The sequence below is a fragment of the Harpia harpyja genome, chromosome W (genome assembly GCF_026419915.1).
Source record: "Harpia harpyja isolate bHarHar1 chromosome W, bHarHar1 primary haplotype, whole genome shotgun sequence".
NCBI classification, from domain to species: domain Eukaryota; kingdom Metazoa; phylum Chordata; class Aves; order Accipitriformes; family Accipitridae; genus Harpia; species Harpia harpyja.
Window position 1 is genome coordinate 2,458,204 of NC_068968.1, and position 24,371 is coordinate 2,482,574.

Consider the following 24,371-nt stretch of genomic DNA (forward strand, 5'->3'; position numbering starts at 1 on the left):
ATCAATATGAATTTATATACTTGAATTTGAATGAGCTTAAGTTGGAATAATGTTGGTTCTTTTAATTTTTAATGGTACTCCCTCCCCACTTCCTTGCCGCCTTTTGTCAGTTTCACTTATTTATTTATTTTTGATCATGAAACCGTAAGCAGGTATTTGAAGTGAGGAAGCCCTGATATATCAAAGCCCTGCTGTATAAAATGGTCTGGAATTTCTGAAATCCCATATTATGAGTTTGTTTGCTCTGAGTTTGTGTGAAGCTTCTGTTACAGAGCCTTTGAAAGAAATCCTAAATGACAGAAAAGCAGTAATGTAAAACTATTTTTATTGAAAATACATCTACAAAGTAATGTTTCTCAATCTACTCTGGGTGCATACCAATGCAAAACCAATGAGGCATGGGGAAGGGAATATTTCTATAATACCTAATTTCCATAAGAAACAAAGTTAGTATAAAAAAAGATCACATTCTTTATGACACAATTCATTTTTCTCAGCTGATGTCATAGAAAGACAGCCATTTACATTGTCTTTGCAATGTATTTCCAAACAAAGTCTTAACAAAAATTAAATTGTTATACCATAAATTCTACTGTTAACATTTATACACACATTTTGAATACAGCATCTATATAAAAATATCTCTAATTATGTATCAGAAAATATCTGTCTGTATCCTAGATTTGCATTCTGTTAGCAAAAAGCCCCACCCCATACTTGTTTTCTTTCAGTCAGAGATTCATTTAGAGCTTTGTAGGTTTGACTGCTCAATACTCTGTATTAAATCCTGCTCACTTAATTCACTGGAGATTTCCTGCTCGTGTTGTCTGGGTTACTCAACTGGAGAAGACAGGCAGGAGTTTTCAGTCCTGAATAAACCAGTCTTGTCTCATTGCTCTAAACATGGGAAAAGGTTTGCCTTCAACCAGCATGCTGACATTTTCACTACAGTTACTTGTACACCATATTTATGTTCTTTTAGTGACAAGAGCAACATATTGAATATTTTTTTGAGTGGCAACTGGGACATTGCAAGGGAATCCTTAATTTCTATCAGAATTCTTTGGTGGGGGGAGGGAGAATGAAGAGAACTGAACATTTAAATAAAAAAGATCACTCAACACTATTGTGCCTTTGATTAATGTTACTTCATTCCCTCAAATGTAACTGCATTATAAATCTTTCCAGTTTAACCTCTATAATAACACAAGGCAAAAAGGAAAAAATACATAATGTATATTTCTAAAAAACAGCTTCATCAGGGAATAACGTTGAAATGAACAAAAAAGCTATAGGATTACAAGTGCATTATCTCCCCTTTTTCAGTCTTTCCTTATCTATTCCCTGAAAGAAACCTACAATATTGTGCTTTAAAATCCTTTCTAATTAAAATTTCAACATTTATTATAGTATTTACTATTTCACAATTTATATATTTTTCCTAGTAAAAAGTAAAAAAGCACCCATTAGTTTTACTTTCTAAAGGGCTCTTTTTTTCTTTTTGAGATACTGCTGATAAACACACAAGGATTTTGAAATTTCACATTGAGATAGGGAACCTTCTTCTCCAGATGGAAAAATGTAAATCCAGGTAATAGCTTTATAATTTATCAGTGGAATGGCCAAGCATTTGGGAGGTTTCCAATCAGAAAACCTCCTGTTGGTCTCAGGGATTCAGATTTAGAATCCAGTCCCTTTAGGTTCTGAGCATCTGGCACTGCCTTCTATTCTTATTATTGCTTATTAAGTAGATAATTAGTGTACCCAGAGCATGCTATCTTTTTTTTCAGAGACATGAAGACACATTTTCTGTTCCAGAGTCAATTGCCTTGCTCCTACAAAACACACTTAGATTGTTCAACTAGGTTGTGATGTTGAAATTAAGGGGACAAATACAGAGCAGAGGTACATATATACATACGTAAATGTCTGTAAGTCAGTGGGAGCTGACTAGGCTAAGTTTTTTTCAAGATCAGCTGAGGCTAATGCAAAAAACTATGTCCAGATAAAATCACTTTCTCAGAAATATTTCAACTCAGCTGATAAAACTGCTCATTGGGGGTATTTTTTTCTTTACTTATATATCTTCTCCTGTTTTATCCTTTCAATTAATGTCCTTCTTTTTATTGTCCTGCTAGTATTTAAACAAGGATATAACACTAGAGAAAAAAACATCAGATAAAAAGCAAAAACCCAGTTAATTTACTTAGCTGGTTGCAGTTATCAAGTTAGAAGTATTGATTGTGTGTTTTTAGATGTTAGGAATTTTGCAACAGGTATTTAAAAAAATAAAACCATTTTCAGGCTCTGTTATCTGTTTTTACTTTCCAGTTCATAAAAAAAAAAAAAAAGAAAGAAAAAGAATAAGATCACATTTACAGGACTGAGTAGCATATACACTGATTTTACTTTTTTAAAATTTAATTAACAATCTCTATTTATCCTCAGTTAGTACATGTCTAGCAGGACCAGTGTTGTTGCCTGTTAATTTTTTTTTTAAATGGGAAGCCAACATAAACCTTGATCACTGCTAATTTGGAATATATTTTCATTAATTCTTTCCAGTGCTAGCATAAAGGGAGAAAACAAGGAATAAGTGAACTTGGTGAATTCAAGATATAAATGGTTGGAAAAAGCATGTGTTTTCCACACTTGTAGTGTTGGACTCATGTCTTCTTTACCCTACATCTTGGTTTCACTATCTAATGGTTTCTCAGTCTCATTTTCTTGTGAGATCAGTTGGTATGGTTTCTTCATTTCATTCTCCTCTATCACAGAATTACCCATCTCAGCATCCCTGTTCTTCAGCTCATGCCGTGATAAATGTTCAACAATTCCTGCTCCGATGGAGTCTCCCAAGACATTGGTAGTGGTACGGAGACGATCCCTAAGAAGAAATAGTAAGTTAGCCTTGACTTGATCACTTGTTCAGGGAAGCATGCAGACTAGCTGTTAAAATGGCCTTTAAATAGCTACTAGATGATTCAGCAGTTTTATGTATATCATTTATCTGAACTGTTAATGCCATGATTCCTTCTACAGAAATTAACAAATATACTAGGATTTGGAGCTACAAAATGTGTTAATACTCTTGGCAGCTTCACAGCAAGAAACAGCTGTGTGATGATGATGAACGACAAAGGGAGCATATGGCAGATGCTTCTCGGAGGCATTTCTATACTCTGGTCATTTGGGTTTATATCCTCTGAACACGTAAGCCAATGAGAATCTACCTTGTTAGGGTCATTTCCCTCCTGACCCTAAACTACGGTCAGTAATTTAGGGTGGAATTCTGCTAAAATGATTCAAAGTAAACTACAACAATTCAGCCATCTTAGAGGGCTCTGCCCAGAAGATGTAAGAGGCAGCTTGATGAGGTCTGACTGGCACTGTTATTCGATAAGCGTCCACCTACATAAGGTTATGGGCATGTGGTTAGAAAATCATAAAACCATAGAATCATACAATGGTTTGGGTTGGAAGGGACCTTTAAAGGTCATCTAGTCCAACCCCCCTGCAATGAGCAGGGACATCTTCAACTAGATCAGGTTGCTCAGATCCCCATCCAACCTGACCTTGAATGTTTCCAGGGATGGGGCATCTACAACCTCTCTGGGCAATCTGTTCCAATAATCATTTGAAGACATCACGTTCTGATAATGACATGGGCAACTTCTTGCAGGGATCACTCGAGAAGACTGAAGGGTAAAAGCCTCTGGAAACTATAACTAATAGGGGTTAGACAAAATAGAGGTTGGAGGAAACCTGCCTTTGATTTAGTTCCTGGACCTAAGGGATTTCCCCATATACCTACAGGTGTCAGTTAGTCTTTTACAGACAGAGGAATGGAAAAACTGAAGGGCAATACATTGTGGTGGCTGGATGAGAGAGTTACATAACTGTTTTTCAATTCTGTGTCCATGGAGTAGACATATGAACCTTTCCTGGATTAGATAGTCAGCAGGGCTGCAATGAACTGGGTTGGGTCTGAACCAGCTCCGAGCCTGATTGATGGAAAGGTTTTCATTGACAGCTTACGAAAAATAGAAGACTAAAGCAATTCTTTGCTGATAGAATTACACTGTGTCTGAAAGTTTTCTTAGTACCCTAAGGATCCAGGTTTCTAAGTAACCCTTTTGCATGCAAGAGGAACCATCATTAAGTAACACCCCTCACTGTCTGCTCTAAGAAAATACATTAATCGCATGAAATTGTGATTCTTTTTAACACTTCTTTCCAACTGCCTTCCACAGCAAAAGTACACCACTGATCGCAGTATTGCCAAAATGTCCCTGGCTATTGCATTTCTAAATATGGTCTAAGCCCTTAGTGACTCCATAAAAATACTTACAAGAACCAGTCCACTGCAATGATAAGAGTGATATCATCTGTAGGCAAACCTACTGATGTAAGCACAATGACCATGGTGACCAGTCCAGCTTGAGGAATCCCTGCAGCCCCAATACTGGCAGCTGTAGCTGTGATGCTGTGCAAAGAGATGGCAAGAGCAATTAATTGACTTCCATAATAAACTCTCCTTATCATCTGGCAAACATTAAAAACAGATATGAAGCAAGAAAGCATTTGCTCAGTAGTAAAGAAAAAGATAAGCCCAGTCCCTAATCTGAACGCTACACAGCTGCAGGGGAGTGTGGATCTTAATCCAAAATGTTTACACTAAACCTTTATCCAGAACCCTGGAAACATGATTTTGTTAGATGTTAAATCCCTTACTAGATGCTAAGGGCCAGACAAAAACATTATAGCTACATGCCCCCACCCATTGAACAAACTCACTCCACAAGCTCAAACATGTTAAAAGAAAATCTGAGGAGGTAATTTTGTCCTGGCAGATCTAATGCAAGAACTTTTATTCTCTGTCCATCTCACTATAACTTTGTGTTAGGTGAAGTATCTGTCCTCCAGCAGTTGGCATTCAGCCATCAGAAAACAGAAAGCTGCCAGAAACCCTGAATCATAGAGTCTAGTAACTTGATAGAAATATGCTTGTTCACACCTAGTTTAGGAAGAATTTGTTTTGTCAGGTGATTTGGCAGGGAGAAGCTCTAGTACTAATGAATGTGGAACTATTGCCTCGGAGTGTGAAGACAGAGTTTTGCCTTCTGTTGATGAATATTGAATTAAGCTGGTGTTTTTTATGGAGAGAAGCACTTCTGCTTGAAAATCTTCTACATTCCCAGTTCACCATATCTGAACTTTCAGTGTTTCTGAGTGATAAAATACCTGTCTCTCTGTCCTACAGTGTCCCCCTCTCCCCTTGCTGACATTTCTTTCTTCTGCACATGTACCCATCACCCTTTTCTCTTAAACTGTTTGAGTAACATAATAAATTAATGCAGATCAGTTATCATCTAGTGGTACTTAGTGGGTTGTTTGCTGTTCTATTTCAAACATGAAGGCTTGTGTGCTTGAAAACATACCCATCTTCTCTACCTCTATCAGCTGATGTAATAAAAGGTATTACTGCTCCTTACACAGCTTGCTCTACTTGTATCCTGAGACCATCATGACTAGGAAAACATTACCTCTCCTAGCATTAGCACTGTACCATGCCACTGTGATGCTCTTATGCTACTGCTTTGTACGTGCATTAGAAACTATCTGGTACTGATTGCAAGTCTACAGCTCCCAAAAGCTGCATGAGTTCTTAAGAAAGAAAATTTAAAAGTTATTAAAAACTGTTCTTGTTGACTCTACTAAGTCCAGTGATAGGTGTATCATGCTACAGTTTTTTAAAGGTTTACCTAATGGAGAATATCTGCTGGGGGGCCTCTTCTGTGCAGAAGATGTAAATCATTATAGTTATTCAGCTACTGTAGCAGTTCTCATTTTTAGCTCTAGATGCTTTTATTTAATCCCACATATAACGGCAAGAAGGAGTCATCACAAAGGTGCTTTTATTAGATGTAATAATGGCTTCTGTACCTGATTGTGATAATCTGTCCAAAGTTCAGATCAAAGTTGTTAACCTGTGCAATGAAAATTGCAGCCAAAGCCTCGTATAAAGCAGTTCCATCCATATTAATTGTAGCACCAACTGGGAGTACAAATCTTGTAACTCGTTTGTCCACTCCATTTATTTCTTCTAGACACTTAAATGTAACAGGTAGTGTTGCAGAACTGAAACAAAAAGAAAGAAGGTAATACATGATATAAATTCTACAAAAAGAGGGAATGAAAAGATTGTCATGCTTTGTGATGACAAGATAGATTGTTCTAATTGTCTTAATTTTTATGTGATCTACCAGAATATTTTTAAAAAAAATTCCAAGGCTGGATTTAAACACTTCTAATGATGGTGGTTCTCCTGATGCTCTTGGAAGGTTTTTCCAATGGTTAATTACTGTCACTCTCTATGTAGTCCCTAGTCTGAATGTGTCTAACTTCAGTATTTTGTCACCAGATTTTGTTATACTTTAGCATGCTAGGCAGAAGAATCTATTTAAAAATTACCACTTCCCGGTTTTGATGTCATTGAGTTATGATTGAATCACCCCTAAGCATTGTTTTCCTGAATTTATACACATTGAGCTATTCAACCCTTCAGTAAACAGCATGTTTTCTCATCTTTATTTGCTGGCTCCCCTGAAAAGGGCATTCTGATGGACGATTACATTATTTTACCACTTGTGGGTTAACCCCAGTAGGTGGCTAAGCAGCACACAGCCACTGCCTTCCCCCCCCCCCACCCCCCGAGTTTATTTTCTCTTAAACTATGTTGACTGGCTTTAGTTATATTATCTTCCTTTTAAAATCATTATTACTCAAATTCCCTTTTAGGCATTCCACAAATTTTCAAGGATTGACATTACAATGTCAAATGTGAAATTAGTAATCATCCCTCTCTACCCATTAATATACTGGCATAATTTTTTAAAGTCCTAAAGAGCTTTTTCAGTGATACAAAACTTAATCAGATTCTACATTAATGGTCCCAATAGTGTCTCATCCAGATCTTCAGAATAATCCCAAACACTAGGGTCTTGAATTTAGTTATATGGAATGGCTGACTGAAAACATCTGTCTTTAGGAGATGCTTTTAAAATCTATTAAAATGGAAGGTGTTTTATGAAAGGTCATATGGTGTAGAAATATATATTTGCTTATGTCCTGGTTTCACCTGGGATAGAGTTAATTGTCTTCCTAGTAGCTGGTACAGTGCTATGTTTTGAGTTCAGTATGCAAAGAATGTTGATAACGCTGATGTTTTCAGTTGTTGCTCAGTAGTGTTTAGACTAAGTCAAGGATTTTTCAGCTTCTCATGCCCAGCCAGCAAGAAGGCTGGAGGGGCAAAAGAAGTTGGGAGGGGACACAGCCAGGGCAGCTGACCCAAAGTGGCCAAAGGGGTATTCCATACCATGTGACGTCATGTCTAGTATATAAACTGGGGGGAGTGGGGGGATTGCTGCTCGGGGACTAACTGGGTGTCGATTGGCAGGTGGTGAGCAATTGCAGTGTGCATCATTTGTACATTCCAATCCTTTTATTATTACTGTTGTCATTTTATTAGTGTTATCATTATCATTAGTAGTTTCTTCTTTTCTGTTCTATTAAACCATTCTTATCTCAACCCACGAGTTTTACTTCTTTTCCCGATTTTCTCCCCCATCCCACTGGGTGGGGGGGGGAGTGAGTGAGCGGCTGCGTGGTGCTTAGTTGCTGGCTGGGGTTAAACCACGACAGCTTACAATAATGTTTCTTTTCATCATAGATGCAAAGAGGTTTTTTATTCATATGAAATCCCTATGATTTCATCAACAAAGAGCAAAAATGGCATTTCTATTGCATTTCTGATATCCATCATTGGCTATCAGGATTTTGAGCACAGAATGTCACTTGCCAAGAAGGGCTCTCAAGCTCTCTCAGAATCCCCTCTGAACCTTCCTGTTTGCTGCTCCATTTTGCCACGCACAAACGTAAAACTTCCCTTGCCAGCAGCATCCTTTATCAGCAAGCCATTACAAACTACTTACAAATCTCAAATACCAAGGCTAATCAAAGTCACAAGGGTTCCAGCCATACTCTGCATCACCAAACAGACCTATTTCGTCTGTGTTCAAGGGTTCTCATAGAAAATAGACTTCAAATTAATATAATGATAATAATCATCTCTGTCGGAGAGCAGTGGAACTGAAATAAAGTGCCCAAGTGAATATTTGAATATGGAGTTAACCAATTACATTAGGCAAAGTTGTTTGTTTCTCAAACCAATTATATTCTAAAAACAATATGGCCTTAAAATATTGTATTATACCTGGAAGATGTTCCCAAAGCTGTGACTAATGCCTGGATTAGGCCTCCAATAAATACCCAAGGATTCTTATGAGTGATCAGGAAGTAGAGAATAGGTAGGACAATGACAGCATGAATTAGCAAACCGATGATAACTGTTACAGTATACATGGCAAGCTGACCACCGATCACACCCGTATCTTCCATCTCAACAATTTTTCCAGCAATTAAGAAGAGGATTCCAAGTGGTGCATACCTGCAAATAAGAAATCAAATTAGTATTGCACTGAACAAAGTAGAAATCCACTCCCCCATCTGTACCTTTTGTGTTTATATGCATGCATGAATGTAGGATTTTGCTGGTAGGATGACTGTAATTATTCAGAAGCAGCCCAAGAGTTTAACTCTTTAACTCTTAATGGTTTAACCTGGATGAAACCACAGCAGTGAATGTTTCTTATAGGCTCTGTTGGTTTCAGAACCTGGTAAGGATTTCAAGAAGACATATAACATGCCTTTCAGACATGTAGGGAGATGAGCTCCCTTTGGAATTCAAGTGTCATTTAAAAGCTAGTTTAGCCAATTCTGTTATAATTCTGTCTGTATGGATGAAGGCTCAACCAACATAGTTGGAGACTATGCCAAGTGCCCAGTTCTATTATCTCTCCAGTGTTGTTTCCCATGTTGTTGGGGAAGGAATCCACACAGAAGGCTAACTTCTGATGATTTCAAGCTAATTCTGGCCATGCCCTATTTTATCCAGTGGGACACTGGAAAAATACTTTAGCATGAAGCCATCTGTATGACAGAGGTTAGCTGCATTGTGGGGCAGCAACAAAGGTGGTATAATCTGCTTTTTTCTATCGGCAAGCACAGCTACAGATGAAGAAGGAGCTAGTGTTGAGCATAAATCTCTAACATAATCCTGCTGCAGCTGGACTTTTGATACAGCCTTATTTCCATAAATGTCCCCTTGTCTTTTTATACTGAGTTACCACAGAACAAAATTTATCCAGCATATCTCAATTGCACTTTCAGCTATCAAATCCATGTAGAAATGTCTCAGCAGTAATAATTCTCATCCACTGCTTTATCATCTTAAGTGAGCTCATAAAGAAGGAGAAAAGATTTTTGCTTTGTGTAGATGTTTCCTGGCAGAATAAAATTTTACTCACTGGAAAAAATATATTTATTTTTAGTTTTGTATCTAGTACTACAACATATGTGTGTGTGCTCTTGGGTAGTTTTTTACGCTTTTGGAGTTGATTTGTTTGGTTGTTTTCTGTAGTAAAGAAGGCAACAAGACATAATTTCTTTTCATAATTAACCTTCTACCTGACAAATAATAAATCTTCATTGTTGAAAAGACTTCATATCTAATGTTTGAAGGAAAAGGTATTGGTTTTATTTACCTGTTGAGCACAATAAAGAAAATAGCAAAATTATGTGTATCTGTAAGCAGTACAGCTACAGTGCAGGGACATACATATACGCTACACAACTGCAGGAACCAGTTGTGTTGGAAACTAATGATAACAAGGTCTTGCTGTGTAGAAATAAGATTATGGGAGAGGTTTGTCATTTTCCTTTACTGAAGTCAGAGTAGGTTATAAGGAAACTTCGATAGCATACTGTTGTGATCTCTGTCTTTATGAAGACATGGAATGGCTCTGTATAAGCTTGGCAAATTCTGCCATATACCTTGATTTTTTTGTGTCAAAAGCTAAACACACTGAAACACACTGAAAGAATAGGTATGTTTGGGCAAATTATTGATATACAGAATTACAGTTCTTGGGTTCATTTACGAAAAAAGCTACAAGGTAGTTAAGATCTTATTGTCTGACTTCCTGCCAGACTCTTGCTATCCAGTGCATAACTGGGATGAAAAAATATTGTTAGTAACTTAATATAGAATTTATCAGAGGCACTCACCACATTATTAGAGCTACCAATCTCATGATAGCCTCATTTAAGCTATCAAAGAAGTCTTTTAATGCCTGACCTTGCTCCTTCATGCTTCCAATTACCAGGCCAAAGCTTATTGAGAAAACCACCAAGCCAAGGGCATTGACTCCATTTACAGAACCTGGAACAGGAACTACTTCCTCTTTCATTCGGGTGAGGGTTTCCATTGCTTCTGACACATTACTTAATATGGAAGCCACTGTGGATGTGTCATTGGATGAAATGTCTACTTTAAACATTCTCTTTTCATAGTTAGTTTTGAACTGGTAAGACAAAAAGAAAAGAAAGATAGGAATTCTGTGAATTATAGCAAACAAAGGTAAAAATCACACATTAAATTATTAATTACTATTGTAGGACATTTGAATTCTTTGTGTAATATTTGTTGGTAGAATGTACTGTTATGAAAACCTAGCTTTCCTGAAAGCAACAATAATCCATATTAACTTCAAGAGCTAAAGCTTCACCTTTAGCTTCCAGAACTTGCTTTCTCATAAATATGTCAAAGATGCAGATTTGTCATGCTCATGAGTTTTGTGACAAAAATATTGATTCTTAGTTTGCATTTTCATAAATTGTTATTTTTCCCAACAACATTTTCCCAACTGTTAAATAAATAGCCCTTATTTGGCTAGTTGAAATATTTTCATGTGCTCTGAAGTTTCCTTCCTTTTTCATCTTTTTGAATTAGAAAAAATCAGAGTGAAAGTAACTGAAATATAACATACCTCTTTTTTTCTTTGCTATGGCAAAGCCATTAGTTTTCTCTGCTTTGCAGTAACAAATCACCACTTTCCTTAATTAAAAACAGGGTTCTATCTTAAATTGTTCCATTACGGATTGGGCAAATCAATTTCAAAATCTCAATATGCTCTTAAATGTCTACTTTGAAAACCAGTCTTTCACCACCTAATACTTTTCCAAAGAGAAATGTGTATCCTGAATATTTCTCTCTGGGCTCAAAAAGCTCCACAGTCCTGTCCTGATTAAATTCTTTTGAGCAAAGAATCCTAAATATCACTAGTAAAATGTTTCTAATATATCTCAGGATGCTAAATACCATATTAAAGCAATGGGATGCTGGTGTCAAGGTTATTCAGCAATTTTGGATTTTTATTCCTTTGGGCCTGCCAACAAAACGGCCCTAAATAAGTCCAGGAGCTGTAGTATTATTAGTAATATTTGGAGGTTGTTGCACACTCTGAAAGTATTTGAGTGAAATGGAGTACTTACTTATGACTAAGATGGGCAACCTGAATATCAGCATCTAGCAACACTGACCTAATTTTCTGTTATTTTCCAGACCTGAATAGTTTTGATGCACTCCTTCCGCATATTTGCTGTATCCCCTGAAGGCTTTAAGTCTTTCAGAACTTCAAGTAAAACTTGCTTAGAGGATATTTATGTAAAATTTCTGAATAAGATGTAGCAGAACAAATCTCCATGGAGTTTAGATATCCTTGAGTTTTAAATGAAATTTGCTAAAAAGTTTTAAGACTTGGGCTGTGGTTAGAGCAGACAGCTGAGCTGTTCCAACAGTTGGCTGACATGGAAAAGCACAGTTTCACTTCCTCACCCGCTCCCATCCAACCTGTGATAATTTCTCCTCTGTGTCAGTTCTAGTTTGATCTCTCCATGAGCAAATCCTACTCTTTAAATTGGCAGAAAACTTATCAAGCAAAAAAATGGCCATTTTTTTTGGTAAAGGCTATGAAGGTGAATCAGCCTGCTGAGGAATCAGATGAATGCCAGAGAGGGCAAAACACTGAGACTGGGACTACACAGCCAGGGAAGGAAGGATGAGATTGCCTCTTTAAGTGACAGAGAGGTATTAGAGTGGAAATTATCTAGAAGTTATCACTGAAGGGATTTTATTTCAGTCGTGACAGGAGTGTTAAAAGACTGCCTAACACTGTACATCAAACACTTTAAAAAAAAAAAAAAGTGTGTGGGTATGATAATTGTATTATATGTATATTTTTATTACTGTTTTAAAGTAGAAAAAAAAAGTTAGGTAAAAATTCCTTAATACAAATATCTGAAGGGTGTAATTATGCTGGACTTGTGGGCATGCAGATTAGACATAAAAACATAACAAAGCAAGCTGCTTAATGAGGACTGGAATTAAAGCCTAATTTCCTACCATATTTCCTAGTCATTCCCTACTTTCCCTAGACACATCATAACTGACTTTGTCCTGATTCTCCACCATTACCCTCAGGTCCTTCTCTCATTCCTACCTATTTGACTAGATCAAAAGCAACACATGATATGGCTATTAGTGTTAGATGTGTGCTGCCTGGCTGAATGGCTGCTGCCTGTTGGAACAGGTTAAGAGCTAAGTCATAAACAGCTTTTCTTTCAGTGGCAGCACAATTTTGATTTCTCTGAGACCTGCCCCCCACCCCCCACCCCCTTGCCTCTTCCGTCAAATTAGGTTGGAACTGGCCATTGGGCTCAAAAATTATGACAAGGGACTGAGAAAAAGTTGGGCAGCTACAGGGGAGAAAGCACAATCATGTGAAGTTTCTTACCTTTAAAAACCCAGTTAAAAATAATTTTAGGTTATAAGAAGCATATTCCTTCTTTTTTGTGCTGATTCTGGAATTCTGTCCCAGCAGGAGGATGCCTTTAATCCTTTATTAGTTAAGTCTCTTTAGGGATATAATATGGTTTTTAGGACCTCACATAGCAAAGTCTGTTTTCATTTCAGCTAGACTGGTACACAGAGATGTAGATCTTATCTGTTGACTCATCCTGTTGTTCAGACTTAAGTATTCAGGAATGTTAGCTTTAGCCTAGGGAGAATAGTCTCTCTAGAACCCTTTCCAGAACACTGCAGAAACAGTTTATTTAGAATGACATTCAAAATGGCAATCTGAGCAACAGGAATCAGAGCAACTTTATTTGCTCTGAGACAGTTGTCTGAACTAGTCTTTCTTTCATTATTGCTAAATGAGGTTAAGGATAACTTTGTGGATGTGTCTGTCTTCTTATGCTCAAAGTTGTCTATCAAAAATCATGAGAAGGTTCCTGGTGAAGCAAAAGAAATAAGGGAAAACCAAACACGGGAAATGCAAGGGAGATATCTACCAAGGAAAAAGAGTAGGTTGAGGTTTATGCTTGTTAGTGCTTTTTCAGATGACACTTAAGGCAAAATACAAGATTGCTTGACCACCATAAAACAAATGTTCTGTGTGTGGAATGGTGAAAAAGCCAACTGTTTATAGGAAGTGACAGGATGAAAGAGAACCTTCAAGAGGATAGGTGTCCTGGTTTCAGCTGGGATAGAGTTAATTTTCTTTCTAGTAGCTGGTATAGTGTTATGTTTTGGGTTCAGTATGAGAAGAATGTTGATAACACACTGATGTTTTCAGTTGTTGCTAAGTAATGTTTAGACTAAAAGTCAAGGATTTTTCAGCTTCTCATGCCCAGCCAGCAAGAAGGCTGGAGGGGCACAAGAAGTTGGGAGGGGACACAGCCAGGGCAGCTGACTCCAACTGGCCAAAGGGGTATTCCATACCATGTGACATCATGCCTAGTATATAAACTGGGGGGAGTGGGGCTGGGAGGGGATTGCTGCTCGGGAACTTACTGGGCATCAGTCAGCGAGTGGTGAGCAATTGCATTCTACATCATTTGTTTTGTATATTCCAATCCTTTTATTATTATTATATTTATTTTAATATTGTTATTATTATCATTATTAGTTTCTTCCTTTCTGTTCTATTAAACTCTTCTTATCTCAAACCACGAGTTTTACTTTTTTTTTCTCAATTATCTCCCCCATCCCACTGGGTGGGGGGGAGTGAGTGAGCGGCTGTGTGGTGCTTAGTTGGTGGCCAGGGTTAAACCATGACAGTCCTTTTTGGCGCCCAACGTGGGGCTTGAAGGGTTGAGATAACGACAGACCTGATCAGAGCATGTTAAATTTAATTTGTTAGAAGCATTCATTATATTAGTTTATTAGTTGCTGGTCACAATGTCGATTTATGAGCTCTTAGAGTTGTGGTGCTCATTTTTAGAGTTCTGTTATGTATCACCTCACTTGCTGCATGCAGTCCCTGTGCTGCTGCTTATCATCCGTGGGAGGTGGATTAAGGTTTTTGCTTTGATGTATTGTGTAATACTGGCTTATGGTATGATAAAATCATTGGTTGTGGGACTAATCCGGTATTTGCACTCAGCATTGTCATCACCTCTATACTTGGGGAGCCATCTGTGGAAAACCTTTAATAATTACACCCTTTACCTTTCCTCCTCAGAGAGCCAATCTATGGGGGAGACACCTTTCTTCCCCTTTCCCTTCTCCTCCAGTCTAGTTACAATGGCATTTGAGAATTTTGAAAAATTTGAATACCCTTGGGATGTTGAAACCAGCATGGTCCTATTGCTAGGAACTAGCATGTTCCTGAATGTGGTTCAGGTCTTGTTTAAAGTTGAACAACTATTTAAGAAGATCACCCAGAAATCTGCCCTGAGGCTGGATAATTATGAGTGGCAGGGTGTGTGGGATGGTATGGGCAAATGCCTAGGGCAGTGGGCACCTCCAATGTTTTGGCACTTCACCCCTGAACAAGTGCAGGATCCAGAAGAACTAGTAAAATATTTGGAAAAAGTATACTGTCACACTGGCAACTCTAGAGAGATACAAATCACTGCAATGTGCTGGGGCCTGGCCCATGCCTATCGAGCCCTGTTCAACACTATTCAGTACCCTCAAGGGGAAGAGAAGGTCTCTGGATCTAACAAGGTGACCGGCACTGCAGCCACTCCAACCCCGGTGACAGGCACTGCAGCTGAACCAGCGAACCAACCCGCACCAGTATCAGTTGCCCCCATACACAAGAAGAAATATACAAAAAAATCAGTTTGCTTAGCGAAAGATGAAGATAAATCAGGGTCATCACGACAACAGGAGGAAGAGGCAGAACCAGAGGTAATCACCCGATCCCTATCCTTGAGTGAGCTGCGGGATATGCGAAAAGGTTTCGGTCGTTGTCCAGGTGAGCACATTATCACCTGGCTGCTCTGATGCTGGGACAATGGGGCTAATAGCTTGGAATTAGAAGGTAGGGAAGCCAAGCAGCTGGGATTGCTTGCCAGGGAAGGTGGCATTGACAAGGCAATTGGAAGAGGGACACAAGCCCTCAGCCTCTGGAGGCGACTCCTGTCAAGCGTGAAGGAAAGGTACCCCTTCAAGGAAGATGTTATACATCAAACAGGCAAGTGGACCACCATGGAAAGAGGTATCCAATACCTGAGGGAATTAGCCATGCTAGAGACAATTTATTATGACCCGGAAAACCCACAATCACCCAAAGATCCAGACGAAGTCCAATGCACATGACCCATGTGGCAGAAGTTTGTACAGAGTGCACCATTGTCTTATGCCAACCCACTGGCAATAATGACCTGGAAAGACAAAGAGGCACTGATGGTGGATGAAATAGCTCGCCAACTCTGGCAATATGAAGAAAATCTCTCTTCCTCCCTACAAGCCTGCATTTCGCTGTGGAGAAGCTGTCCCAGGATTTCCAGCAATTCAGAGAGGATATGATCTATTCCCCACCTGTACGGACCAATATCTCAGCTATTAAGAGTGAGCGCTCCTCTGCCCAAGAGAAAGAATATAGAAGGTACACACCGCGAGGTGCCCTGTGGTTTTACCTATGTGACCACAGAGAGGACATGAGGAAATGGGATGGAAAACCTAACTCAACACTAGAGGCATGGGTACGTGAGTTGCAAGGAAAAACCACCACAAAAGGGGATCCTTCCAGGAAAAATGCCGCTCCAGTTTCCAAACAGAGTAGAAGGGCTGATCTTACTTCTGATCCTCTTGAAGGGAATTCTGAGCCAATTTTACAAAAAGTGGGTAATGGACACTCTGACCAGAATTAGAGGGGCCCTGCCTCCAGCCAGGTGGAGGAAAGGGATAACCGGGTCTATTGGACTGTGTGGATTCGATGGCCTGGCATGTTAGACCCACAGGAGTATAAGGCTCTAGTAGACACCGGTGTACAGTGTAGTCTAATGCCATCAAGTTATAAAGGGGCAGAACCCATTTGTATTTCTGGTGTGACAGGGGGATCCCAAGAGTTAACTGTATTGGAAGCTGAAGTAAGCCTAACTGGGAATGAATGGCAGAAACACCCCATTGTGACTGGTCCAGAGGCCCTGTGCGTCCTTGGCACAGACTACCTCAGGAGAGGGTATTTTAAGGACCCAAAGGGGTATCGGTGGGCTTTTGGCATAGCTGCCTTGGAGACGGAGGGAATTAAACAGCTGTCTACCCTCCCTGATCTGTCTCAAGACCCTTCGGTTGTGGGGTTGCTGAGGGTTGAAGAACAACAGGTGGCAATCGCTACCACAACAGTGCACCGGTGGCAATATCGCACCAACTGAGACTCCCTGATTCCCATCCACAAGTTGATTTGCCAATTGGAGAGCCAAGGAGTGACCAGCAAAACTCACTCACCCTTTAATAGTCCCATATGGCCAGTGTGAAAGTCTAATGGGGAGTGGAGACTAACAGTAGACTATTGTGGCCTGAATGAAGTCACGCTGCTGCTGAGTGCTGCCGTTCCAGATATGCTAGAGCTTCAATACGAACTAGAGTCAAAGGCAGCCAAGTGGTATGCCACAGTTGACGTCGCTAATGTGTTTTTCTCAATCCCTCTGGCAGCAGAGTGCTGGCCACAATTTGCTTCTACTTGGATGGTGTCCAGTACACCTGGAATCGACTGCCCCAGGGGTGGAAACACAGCCCCACCATTTGCCATGACTGATCCAGACTGCACTGGAACAGGGTGAAGCTCCGGAACACTTGCAATACATTGATGACATCATCATATGGGGCAAGACAGCAGAAGAAGTTTTCAAGAAAGGGAAGAAAATAATCAAAATCCTTCTGAAAGTCGGTTTTGCCATAAAAGAAAGTAAGGTCAAGGGACCTGCACAGGAGATCCAGTTTTTAGGAATAAAATGGCAAGATGGACGTCGTCAGATCCCAATGGATGTGATCAACAAAATAGCAGCTATGTCTTCACTGATGTCCTGGTTTTGGCTGGGATAGAGTTAACTGTCTTCCTAGTAGCTGGTACAGTGCTATGTTTTTGAGCTAGGTATGAGAAGAATGTTGATAACACTGATGTTTTCAGTTGTTGCTAAGTAATGTTTAGACTAAGTCAAGGATTTTTCAGCTTCTCATGCCCAGCCAGTAAGAAGGCTGGAGGGGCACAAGAAGTTGGGAGGGGACACAGCCAGGGCAGCTGACCCAAAGCGGCCAACGGGGTATTCCATACCATGTGACGTCATGTCTAGTATATAAACTGGGGGGAGTTGGCCTGGGGGGGTGGATCGCTGCTCGGGAGCTAACTGGGCATCGGTCAGCGAGTGGTGATTAATTGCATTGTGCATCACTTGTTTTCTATATTTCATTTCATTTTATTATTATTATTGTCATTTTATATTATTAGTTTCTTCTTTTCTGTTCTATTAACCCACGAGTTTTATCATTTTTTTCTGATTCTCTCCCCCATCCCACTGTTTGGGGTGGAAGTGAGTGAGTGGCTGCGTGGTGCTTAGTTGCTGGCTGGGGGTTCAACCACGACACATGTCTGGATGTGAGATTAACACTTCCGATCTCCTTTGTACAAATGATTTCAGGAACAAATATTAATTAAAAATAGCTCAGAAGAAATGCAGTTATCAGATGCACCTTTCTAGTTTTTTAAGCTTCGGCTGGCTTCAAATTCCACCTATTCATAACATAATGACCCTCCTGAAAGTGTTAGACTGATTCTCCTTCTCTTGATGTCCCAAATTCACTTGTGTTTCTTTTGGCTTTTGACATATCTCCAGAGCACAGCAGGAAGAACAGGGAGTTAAATGCAGTATCTGCCTAACAAGAGGCTGCTTAGAACTGCTTAGCCCCATGATAGATAGCATCTTTGAATTCAGCAAAGAAAGAGAAATGAAGAGATAATGGTCAGAGTTGAAAGATAAATCCAAAGATTTATTTAGATATCCCTAAATTGCGGGTGAATATAGGAGTATAGAGAAGATTTTGAACAAAATAATCTAGCTTTAGGTAAGTGTGTAATATTTATCAGCAGTCAGTCTTTTCAGATTCTTCTGTTACTGATAACAATCACAAAAGCCCCCAAATGATCAGTGCATAGTGAAGGTAGCAACATATGTCATATGGAAATAACCAGTACCAGAAAGTATGCTGTTTGGATTAACAATCTGCTGTTTCCAGTGATCCCTAGCTGCCACTAATTTAATTGGAGGAGGTCCTGATAGAGACAGGGTGCCAACAGAACTTTGGTCTTTCACAGGGAGAGAGAGTAACTAGTGGAGAACAGAGTGAAGCTAAAGCCCAACATTTTCCAGATTATTCTTCTTAACCTGGTCTGCTAGGCAAGGGTAGCTCTTTGTCCCCCTACACTTTCCTGGGGCATGGGGCTGAATGCCACCACCTCGGCCTGAATTGGTTTTTCCAGTTCTCAGCTGAAAGGTTTGAATGTAAGGATTTCCTTAGCTTTCCTGTGGTAGCGGGGGAGCTACAGGGGTGGCTTCTGTGAGAAGATTCCAGAATCTTCCCCCATGTCAGACAGAGCCAGTGCCAGCCAGCTCCAAGACAGACCCACTGCTGGCCAAGGCTGAGCCAATCAGCGATGGTGGTAGTGCCTCTGTGGTAAAAACTGCTGCGTAACAGCAGCTGGGAGAGAGGAGTGAGAATATGTGAGAGAAAGAACTCTGCAGACACCAAGGTCAGTGAAGAAGGATGGGGAGGAGGTGCTTCAGGCACTGGAGCAGAGATTTCCCTGCAGCCCATGCTGAGGACTATGGTGAAGCAGGTTGTCCCTCTGAAGCCCATGGAGGTCCACAGTGGAGCAGATATCCACCTGCAGCCCGTGGAGGACCCCATGCCAGAGCAGGTGGATGTGCCTCCAAGGAAGCTGTGACCCCATAGACACCCCATTCTGGGACAGGTTTTCTGGCAGGACCTGTGGCCCTGCAGGGGACCCGCGTTGGAGCAGTCCATTCCTGAAGGACTGCACCCCATGGAAAGGGCCCATGCTGGAGCAGTTCGTGAATAACTGCAGCCCATGGGAAGGACCCATGTTGGAGAAGTTTGTGAAGGACTGTCTCCCATGGGTGGGACCCCATGCTGGAGAAGGGGAAGAGTGTGAGGAGGAAGGAGCGGCAGAGACAACGCATAATGAACTGACCGCAAACCCCATTCCCTGTCCCCCTGCGCTGCTCGGGGGGAGGAGGTAGAGAATTTGGGAGTGAAGTTGAGCCCAAGAAGAAGGGAGGGGTGGGGGGAAGGTGTTTTTAGTTTTGTTCTTATTTCTCATTACCCCACTCCATTGTTAATTGTCAATAACTTAATTTCCCCAAGTTGAGTCTGTTTTGCCCATGATGGTAATTGCTGAGTGATCTCTCTGTCCTTATCTCGACCCACGAGCCTCTCGTTATATTTTCTCTCCCCTGTCCAGTTGAGGAGGGGGAGTGATAGAGTGGCTCGGTGGGTACCTGGCAGCTAGCCAAGGTCAACCCACCACACTTTCTTTCCTACAGGGGCTTCTCCTGGCTTCTGGGATCTACAATGAGGGGGCCGTTTTGGAGGCAAAGGGGCATTTTGTTCCACCATTCTTCCTGTTTCTGGGGAAGAAAATGTGTAAAGAAGGAGAAGAAGCAGCAAGAGGAGGCAGCTTTGCCTCACATACTTGCTGGGAAAGAAGAACAGGAAAGGGAATCCAAAGGACCAGAAGACTAAATGAGAAGCAGCAGAAAATTTAGGAGGATCCTTCCTAAATGAGTCCTAACATCCCAATCTTCCTTCCTGGATCTTCTTCTCCCAGCAGCAATCTTATAAAAGCTTTTTCAACTCCATCTAGAAGCCCTTCCCACCTTGGTTACCCCTCTCCACACAGCACTTCCATTTCATTTTGCATGAGAGCAATTCCACGTCCAGAAAAGTAATTTTACTTTACTAAAATGAATTACGCGAAGGAAAGCACAATTTTCCACATCTTAGTGTTACAAAATTTGAGTAACAGTTGATCTTTTGAGGTTAAAATACTTTGAAATGATAGTTGGTCCTGTGTGTTAGTGGAGCTGCTTTGGCAGGTGCTTGCTCTTGATGGAGAAATAACAAGTTCAAAATTTGCTGTGAATCCTAACACAGTCACTAGAGGACCTGTCTGCTGGCCATGGTGAGAAAGAAAGAAAAACCTTCCAGTGGGTTCCAGCACAGATCTCTGTCAGGGAAGAAACCTGCCTAAGGATGCTATAAGAGAGAATGTGAGCACCTAATATATCAAAATATGTGATTTGAATGTGGAGTGTATATGCCAGTGATGGTTTCCAGGTGTGCAAAGCTGTGGATCAGTATTATGCCTTTGAGTGTGGACTACTATGAGTAGTGTGGTTTGTGTTTGGGCCAGCAAACACGGTGTTACAGAACCAGATTAGTGCCAGATGGATCATCCTTCTTCATAAATCTTCTGAGAAACATGAAAAACCTGATGTAAACTTTTGAAAAGAAAGTTATGGAGTCAGATGTACAAAGTCATCTGGATACCTATGAATCTTATACATACTTGTTTCTCCTTTTAAATGTTTTTAGTGTAACAAATCTGGTTCAACAAAATAACTTATGCCTAAAAATCTAGGTTTTGGTACCTGATTCAAAAAGTAATAGTATCAGTATGACATTTAAAATCCTGGTGCTTCAGTAAGTGTATCTGCTGATGAAAGTCAGAAAAAACTTTCATTAAATAATTCCTGTTTTTTGAACCATTTTTAGGAGATCCCTTTAAGCTGTAAAGCACATGAGAAATACAATATACTTAATGTAAACAGAATCTATAGGACATCTTTAATTAAGACCATAGCTTTAGGACTGCTAGTCACTCAGTTGAGTTTCCTGTTGCTGTAGGATACTTTATTGAATGAATTTTTCAAGCCGTATCTTAAAACTGATGAGGTAGTTTGTTCCCACGACTCCTAATTGAAGATTTTTCCAGGACCTCACCTTTTAGGTAATGAAGGTTAAAAACCTTACTAATTCCCACTTCAAATTCAGTCATAGTGATTTCCATTTCTTCTGGTATAAACATTTTTCTTTATCTTATACAGCTCTGTTCCCACTTTGTTTTTTGTATCTGAATAGTTTTTAAAGCAAGCTTCTTTTTGCTTTATACACTGTGTTCTTTTGAACAGCAACTCCTCTCTCCATTGTGCTTATTTTACATTAATCTTCCTTGAATGTAATGACCAGAATATATCCAGTATTCCAGACAGTCACATTCCTCTCCAACTCTATTGGAGTTATGTCACCTAACATACCCTAGAGCTGAATTAGAGGGGTTTTAATTTTTTTTTCTTTCTGATGGTGACTTCCTGTCTCAAAGCAGAAATTACAGTTAATTTCTAAATGTTTATTTCACATGTGATGAAGAGCTACCAGGAGATAACTGAACATACCAATGTCTGCGAGAGCCAATTCACTTTGTTCTTGTGATTTTATAGTGTTACAGTGTGCCAGGGACATACTATCTTCTTTGGTGTTTGTTAGATATCATGATACAAAGTGCTTCAACTTTCTTGTCATCTGTAAATTTCATTGTGTGCATCTTGTGGTAATGTCATGTAAAAAAATATCAATTGAGATACACCCAGTCCTTCAGCAGCTTCCACTGCTATCTCCACAAATTTTACAATTCTCACAATAATCTTATCCCCTGCTCAACTATTTCACTTCCCTCATTTTAAAAACTGTTTTACAGAAGTCTAAAGAGATTAGTTCCATTGCACTTCTGTGGCACCAAAAAAAAAGAAAATAAGAAAATGAGCAATCTTGTGGAAGAAAGATGGAAGGTTATTCTGGTACAATCTGTTTCAGAAACCCGTGTTATTCTTTATCTTTTTTTTCATGTATTTTTCATTTTCATTTATTACTAAATCTTTACTCTTTCCTTCAAGGTACTTGTATCCTTTGGTACAACCAAGATCAGGCTAATGGGTTATTAACTGCTTAAATCAATTCCTAAATCTTTTTGAAATTGCAATTTGAAAGGCATTATGATTGCTTTCACCAGTTATAGATAAATAATTTCCCAACTTGACAGATTTATTAAAAATACTTGCTGCTAGATCTGTAACTTTATGCCCTAATTATTTCATGATTTTGAAATAAAAATTATGTCATTCCCTGACTTTATTACATTAAATTCTTTGAATTTTGTTTCTAGTTTAGATACAGACTTTTGTATTTCCATACTGCTCTTCTGCATCACTGTCCTTACTGAAAACAGAGGCATAGCATTTGTTGGTTTTGCACCTGGGACTAGTTTATCTTTAATCTTGACCAAATCTTTAATCTAGAAAGTCACTGCTTTTTGTTGGTCTCTGTTTATGTAACTAAAGAAAATGTTACTGTTTCTTTTCAATTCTTCTGCAAGATGTAACTCAGCTGGACTTTGGAAAGTTTCTACTTTATCCTCTTGCTTCTTGACCTCCACATTCCAGCTTTTTTTAATTGCTACAGCAATAACTGGTAAATAATATCAGTTCAAGATTGTCTGTGGGGTCAATATGAAGCAATTAGATTATGGCAATACACATTATAGGTTTCACTGAAACTATAATGTTCTCTTTTTAAAGGAGGAATGTAACTAGTTACTATTATTTTCTCCATAGAACAGTTAAGGTTAAGAAGACCAGGCTAATGATAGAGGAATTTGGGAAGCAACATAGAAAGAACATTCCTGTGCACTCCTACCATAGGTAACAGGAAGTCCCCTAGTTTGATTTTGTTATTGATGTCCACAAAATTGTTGCCTCAGTTTCTAACCTATGCACATTTCCCACATGACATTTTTTAACATCTTCCAGTCTTTGTAGAGATGGTACATATCTCAGTATCTCCCAATTTAACATAACACTGTTTTTGAAAAATAAATTCTGTATTGACTTTAGTGAAGCTTGCTGTAGACTTATGAATTTGACGTTTTGAAAAAACTTATTTTTTTATTTGCTGTGCCAGGTGTGTTTTCTTCACTTCTCATAGCAAATACTGAGACGGTATGATTGGAAGCAAAACACAGATTTGGTTGGGGTTTTTTTGGTGACAGCTGGCAGGATATGTAAGATCTTTGTTTCTGCTGTAAGTACAAGTACATGATATTTCTAAAGAAAATACTATTACATTTCAATTTCTTACTTTATTATATGTTTTAGTTGGAAATAACAAAACATTTTTACCTGTTTAAAGCAAGCTTCCACCAGATTTGGAGGGAACATATTTCTGTGAAAAAGAAATAAAATAACATGAGAAGTAATAAGACTATAGTAATACATTAAGTAGTGGTACAGCTAATAAAAGAATTGACCAGCTAATTTTCAAAGGAATCCTAACACAAATATGTAATTGTGTATACAGTGAATAGAGCTTTGCATATAGCATTGGCCTGGTTAGCTTTATCAGGACGAAATGTAGTAGGGTTGAATAGATCCTGTCAATTGCAATCTCTGTATCCAATATTGTATAGCAGGTCTGGTTATGGAGCAGAATATTAGCTAAATTACCAAATGAACAAAGCTCTGTGGATCAGTGTTGACTTTTAATTTTGTATTTATTAATGCTGTCTGAATCCAGATGAATAAAAGAAGTCATTAATATTTAATGCATTTCTACTTCTCAATTTTTGCAGTCACGTAGCCTAGTACATCATGACATTTATCTCTCGATTTAGAGTCTCATCATGATTAAGAAATAAATATTTCTGAAGTTTGAGTATTGTTTAATAATAACACATACACATATAATTATATATGTGTGTGTATACTTGTTACATATGGGGATTTGCTTGTTTCCTTTCCAGAATGGTGACATTTCTGAGGGAATTAGAAGCACCCTAACTGAATAAATCTTGATGACTCTGAATGCAAACCTCTTCATAGGCCTTTCTGAAGTCCCCCTTCCTGACAGCATGACTCTTGGAGGCCTTTATCCATGTCTCTGGCTTCTCCAAATGGGTTAGTAGAACACAAAATTTTGGTGGCTTTACCTGTGGAAAAGCTCCCAAGTTCAAAACCTCAGCTTCCCTACTCCCTGGAATACATATTGG

General features: G+C 39.3%; 1 protein-coding gene across 1 annotated transcript in view; it reads right to left on the reverse strand.

Moving 5' to 3' along the window:
• Positions 1–308: 308 nt before the first annotated feature.
• The window catches only part of LOC128136280 (excitatory amino acid transporter 1-like), a 107,635-nt gene continuing 83,572 nt past the window's right edge, over positions 309–24,371 (reverse strand). The window contains exons 5-10 of the mRNA XM_052775545.1: positions 23,506–23,548; positions 10,189–10,484; positions 8,276–8,509; positions 5,947–6,141; positions 4,352–4,486; positions 309–2,887 (exon numbers count right to left, since the gene is read on the reverse strand). Coding sequence (XP_052631505.1) covers positions 2,683–2,887; positions 4,352–4,486; positions 5,947–6,141; positions 8,276–8,509; positions 10,189–10,484; positions 23,506–23,548 — 1,108 coding nt within the window. The 3' untranslated portion in view covers positions 309–2,682. The remainder of the gene's footprint in view (positions 2,888–4,351; positions 4,487–5,946; positions 6,142–8,275; positions 8,510–10,188; positions 10,485–23,505; positions 23,549–24,371) is intronic.